Genomic DNA, 6,000 nt, shown 5'->3' on the forward strand with positions numbered 1-6,000 from the left:
TGAATTTATATATTTTTTCTAAATATTGTATTCCTGGTCTCATTCTTGGTGAATCACATTGAGGAGATTTCTGAGCTACTCACCAGCCATGTGGTTGTCCTCTGCTTTGACTTAGAAATGCTCTGTGACAATTGTTGATGCCTGATGGTGACAGAGAGAAGGGAAGGGTCATACTGGGGTCAAAGTGAATGAAGGTTCCCAGCTCAGGGTAAGAGCGAGGCAGGCAGCAATGTAGTTGGGTGAAAAATGGGCCCTGAGAAGGGCATGAACAAAAATACTCAAATTGCACAACTACTTACTATGGCAAGCTCAGCCCAATGCCCAGTGGTCCCAAGGAAGAGGGATATAAAACCAGAGGGCATAGGGTTAAGGTGAGAGGAATAAAGACAAGAAGAGACTCTATGGAGAGAGGGTAGTGGACGCCGAATGAGCTGTTAGGGCAAGTGGGAGGGGCAGGCTGTTACAACATTTAAAAGGCGTTTGGACAGGTGCGAGAATAGGGAAGGTTTAGCAGGAGCTGGCGGTAGGTGGCACATACAAGGGCGATGCTGTGTACTCTGTGACCAAGGAGGTATGGAAGGAACCATGGCAGCACCTTTTATTCAAAAGAGTGGAAGTTCATCAAAATGCCTGTGCATTGTATAGGGCTGGTCTGAACTACATCCAGTTCCAGGATCACATTTATACTGGAAGGAGGGGTGGCAGCCTCATTCAGTAAGCTTTTCAAGTCCAAGATTATTGACACGGGCACTGAGATGCAGAGGGAATCTTTGTTTTGTGAGCAGCCCAGCTATTCAATCCGTACACAGTACGGCAGTTAAAAAGCAGAGTGACAGAGGGATACCAGTGTTGTGGGAAGAGACTTGGCACTATTCAGTTGGCTTGAGGGGGAGTGTGTCCAAAACTTGCTGGGTTATTTCCTGTGATAAATCCACCCCAGCACCCTCCTACCAAGGAGAATGTTTATTCTGCACCGAGGTATACAATAACGGTAGGAACAAGTCTGAAATGCAGTGTGTTCCCCATATGGCACCATTAAAGTCTAAACACTCCTTTCTTTCCCTCAGGGCTGCTTTGATCTCCTTGGGCCCAGATTTGAGCTGATACTTTACCTGACAGGAGGACTGTCAATCTGGATCTTAATAATTGAGGTAATCCTTGTCAGCACACCTGTTGATGCATGAAATGGACCCAAATATCTGGAGGAACTGACCATTTTGTTCTACCGCCACCCTCCATGCCAAACTATTACTGTGCCTTGTCCTGCTGACCTGCGCCCGAGCCATATTCCCTCCATACCTCTCCCATCCATACACCTGTCCAAATTCCTCTTAACTGTTAAAATTGAGCCCATATTCACCACTTCAGCTGGCAGCTCATTCCACACTCCCAACTCCCTCTGCATGGTTCCCCTAATGTTCCCTGTAAACATCACATAACATAACATAACAATTACAGCACGGAAACAGGCCATTAGGCCCTTCTAGTCCGCACCGAACCAAACACCCCTTTCTAGTCCCACCTCCCTGCACAATGCCCATAACCCTCCATCTTCTTCTCATCCATATACCTGTCCAACCTTTTCTTAAATAATACAATTGACTCCGCCGCCACTATTTCTCCCGGAAGATCATTCCACACGGCTACCACTCTCTGAGTAAAGAAGTTCCCCCTCATGTTACCTCTAAACCTCTGCCCCTTAATTCTTAACTCATGTCCTTTTGTTTTAATCTTTCCTCCTCTTAACGGAAATAGTCTATCCACATCCACTCTGTCTATCCCTTTCATAATCTTAAATACTTCTATCAAATCCCCTCTCAACCTTCTACGCTCCAAAGAATAAAGACCTAATCTGTCCAATCTCTCCCTATACTCTAGATGCTTAAACCCAGGTAACATTCTGGTAAACCTTCTCTGCACTCTCTCCACTCTGTTTATATCCTTCCTATAATTAGGCGACCAGAACTGCACACAGAACTCCAAATTAGGCCGCACCAACGTCTTATACAATCTCAACATCACCTCCCAACTCCTATATTCCATGCAATGATTGATAAAGGCCAGCATACTAAAAGCCTTCTTCACCACCCTATTCACGTGAGTTTCTACCTTCAGGGAACGATGTACCGTTACTCCTAAATCTTTCTGCTCTTCTGTATTCCTCAATGCTCTCCCATTTACCACGTATGTCCTAATCTGATTCTTCTTACCAAAATGAAGCACCTCACACTTATCAGCATTAAATTCCATCTGCCATTTTTCAGCCCACTTTTCTAAGCAGCCCAAATCCCTCTGCAATCCTTGAAAACCTTCTTCATTATCCACTATTCCACCTATCTTAGTATCGTCTGCATATTTACTAATCAAATTCACCACCCCATCATCTAGATCATTAATGTATATAACGAACAACAATGGGCCCAATACAGATCCTTGAGGCACACCACTGGTCACCGGCCTCCAACCTGATAGACAATTATCCACTACCACTCTCTGGCCTCTCCCTTTCAGCCAATGTTCAATCCATTTGATTATCTTAAAATTTATACCTAAAGACTGCACCTTCCTAACTAACCTTCCATGTGGTACCTTATCGAAGGCCTTACTGAAGTCCATATAGACAACATCCACTGCGCTACCCTCATCCACATTCCTAGTCACCTCTTCAAAAAATTTAATCAGATTGGTCAAACATGACCTTCCTCCCACAAATCCATGTTGAGTGCTCCTGATCAGACCCTGTCTATCCAGATGTTTATAAGTACTATCTCTAAGAATTTTCTCCATTAATTTACCTACCACAGACGTCAAACTTACAGGCCGATAGTTGCCAGGCTTCCTCCTTGAACCCTTTTTAAATAACGGAACCACATGCGCAATGTGCCAATCCTCCGGCACTATCCCCATATCTAATGACATTTGGAAAATTACCGCCAGAGCCTCTGCTATTTCCTTCTTCACTTCTCTCAATGTCCTGGGGAAGATCCCGTCTGGTCCCGGAGACTTATCCACCTTTATATTCTTCAAAAGCCTTAAAACTACACCTTTTGTAATCTCTATATTCCCCATATTTACCCAATTTGCTTTTTTTATCTCACATCTCCCAATATCCTTCTCCTTAGTGAATACCAAAGAAAAGAAACTGTTCAATACCTCCCCCATTTCTCTAGGCTCCACACACAGTTTTCCGCTCTGATTCTCTAAGGGACCAATTTTGTCTCTAGCTTTCCTCTTACCATTAACATATTTGTAGAACTCTTTTGGATTAGTTTTCACCCTGCTTGCCATAGTTTTCTCGTACCTTCTTTTAGCTTTCCTAATTCCTCTCTTAAGATTCCTCTTACATTCAATGTATCTTTCACCTTTAACCCATCTCCTCCAGTTCTTGTCCAACCCAAACTACTTGCGTTTATTCCATCTATACCCATCATAATTTTGTATATATGCAAAGAAATTGTAGCTCAGCCAATTAAAATGTCCAGAGGCAAGGAACACTTCACTCCCCCCATCCCCCATCACTACCTGAACCGTCGACATTCCCTTTCCCTCCATGAAGGCTGAGTTTGTTGTGACCCATCTCTTACTTCGGTACTAACACCACTCATGTTATGCTGAGGACCCTAGAAACCCACAAGCATTGGTCCAAACCATCATCTGTGACCAATTGTCACACTCCTCATATTCTGGCTTCCTATATTCGACTATAATCCTCCTCAGCCTGAGCAATATTGAGCTGTGATCATCCCACACTCACATACAGACACATTCCCATCTATCCTGTATAATCCACCCTATACAGACACATTCCCATCTATCCTGTATAATTCACCCTGCACAGACACACTCCCATTAATCCTGTATAATCCACCTGTACAAACACACTCCCATATATCCTGTATAATCCACCCTGTACAGACATACTCCCATGCATCCTGTATAATTCACCTGTACAAACACACACCCGTATATCCTGTATAATCCACCCTGTACACACACACACCTATATATCTTGTATAATCCGCCCTGTACAGATACACTACTGTATATCCTGTATAATTCGCCCTTTACAGACACATTCCCATACATCCTGTATAATCCTTGTTGACTTCTGTTTCAATGGGGAATCTCACTGTATCGTCAATTCCACATTTACTTCTGCATGTAGTCACCTTTCACCTACCTGCTGACCCTCTACCATATAAATATTTAAAAAGATTCTGCTTCCACCACCTTTTCATGAGTTCAAATGACTTCTGCACTCTGAGATTGCACCTCATAGCAATTACTAAAGGTGATCCCTGGTTTTTAAACAGTGGTGCCACTTTTAGGCTTCTAAATTCCAAAGGGTACAATTCCATCCTGTCCAACTATTCCCCATAACACTATCACCTTTTCCTGCTATCAATCTAGTGAATTACCAAGATCCTTTCTTAAATAAGGAGACCAGCAGTCTAATCAACTCCAGTTACACTCTGTATAAATTAAATGTAACATTTAAGATCTACCCCTAAAGAAGAACATCCTATTTGCTTTGGAGACACAAAGGACTGCTGGATGGGGCTAACACCAACATGTGAGGCTGAAGAGCCTGTTTGCTTGTTGTTAAAATCTGATGACTCTCAGGAGACCTAAGCAGAAAGTCAACGCTGACTCTACTGTGCCAGCAACCTGGGTTCAAATCTGCCGTCGTTTGTATGTTCTCCCCTTGACTCATGTGAGGTTTTTATCTGACTGCTCCGGTGTCCTTCCATGTTCCAAAGACATACAGGGTGAGCAGGTTAATTAGTTACATGGGTATATTTGTGTAGTGTAGGCTTGTGGGTTGGAAGGGCCTGTTATCACGTTGTGTCTCGAAAATAAAGAAAAATCATCTGTTTCCTCTGTTTTCAGATATGTGTGATGATCTTTGCAATCTGGTTGTTCCAACGGGCATAGATGAGTTTACCTGGCCCAGCTGTGCTGAGTGAGACCCTGGAGTATGTTATGCGTTTGACATTGATGGATACAGACACCAGCTTGCTCCCATCTCAGGGACTGGATCCCTGGGATGTCACACTTCAACGGAACAGGCACTTCAACCACCTAATTGTGAGATCATTACTTGTCAGCAAAGGCTGGACTGGCAAGTTCACAGGAGGCAGTGGGCAGCTTTTCCTGATGGGACCACTGAGAAAGAGTATGGGGGGGGGGGGGTGTTCATTGAGCAGAGATGTGTAGGTGGCCTAATGCACTCACAATATTGAATCTGGCTTAATGTACATATCTAATCCTTCTCACAGTATCAATTCTTGAATTTCTGTGATTTGCTTTATAATTTTGTGGCTTTTTTGTAATTATGTGAATAATTTATCATTTGACGCATCGATGTGAAGTGATGTTTGCACAGATGGGGTCTGCTGGAACATCTTCAGAAGAGAGGGAGAAACTGCAACACTACCCCATGACCACACCAAGGAGAGACAGTTACCCCAAGGTCTCATGTACTGAGATCCAGCTGGTCCGTACTTAGTACAGCAGTTAAAAACACAGAGAGGTGGGTTACAGAATGGGATCAGTTAGCAAAGGCAGCATTATTTTACTGGTGATAATGAGACGAATGTGTCTCCTCTTGGTCTGGGAGGTGGAGCAGAGTCTCGAGGTGGGAGGGCATTTAGGGCCAGGGGTGAGGGATTAAACAGATTCCCATTTGGTTGGGTGGATGATGAGCAAACGGTTTCATCGGAGTAGAGATTGGACGGGGTGGGGTTTGGCAAGCTGATGACACAAGGTACTTGCAGTGTGTTCCTGTTGTACGAGGGAGCCCTCTGTCAGGGCTTGTGGGTCCGTCAGGAGCATGCAGGCCACTGTCACTGCCGGCAGAACAGACTGAAGAAGATCTAATGGAATGGGAAGGAGGAGATGGTGGGGGGGGGGGGGGTAATTGGATGTTTTCGAGAGTGGAGAAGGCGGGGTCCCCTGCTCTGTGGGAGCAGACTGCGTGGCCTTGGTCTGGCGAAGTTG

At 44.4% G+C, this 6,000-nt stretch overlaps 1 protein-coding gene across 5 annotated transcripts in view; it reads left to right on the plus strand.

Annotated features, from left to right (window-relative positions):
- The window catches only part of LOC138741411 (tetraspanin-18-like), a 74,351-nt gene extending 69,066 nt beyond the window's left edge, over positions 1 to 5,285 (plus strand). For all 5 annotated transcript variants that reach the window (XM_069895462.1, XM_069895473.1, XM_069895492.1 and 2 more), the window contains 2 exons: positions 1,068 to 1,151; positions 4,891 to 5,285. In XM_069895462.1, the coding sequence (XP_069751563.1) occupies positions 1,068 to 1,151; positions 4,891 to 4,935 (129 nt within the window). In that variant the 3' untranslated portion in view covers positions 4,936 to 5,285. The remainder of the gene's footprint in view (positions 1 to 1,067; positions 1,152 to 4,890) is intronic.
- The last annotated feature ends 715 nt before the right edge of the window (positions 5,286 to 6,000 follow it).

The sequence above is a fragment of the Narcine bancroftii genome, chromosome 1, assembly GCF_036971445.1.
Source record: "Narcine bancroftii isolate sNarBan1 chromosome 1, sNarBan1.hap1, whole genome shotgun sequence".
Lineage (NCBI taxonomy): Eukaryota > Metazoa > Chordata > Chondrichthyes > Torpediniformes > Narcinidae > Narcine > Narcine bancroftii.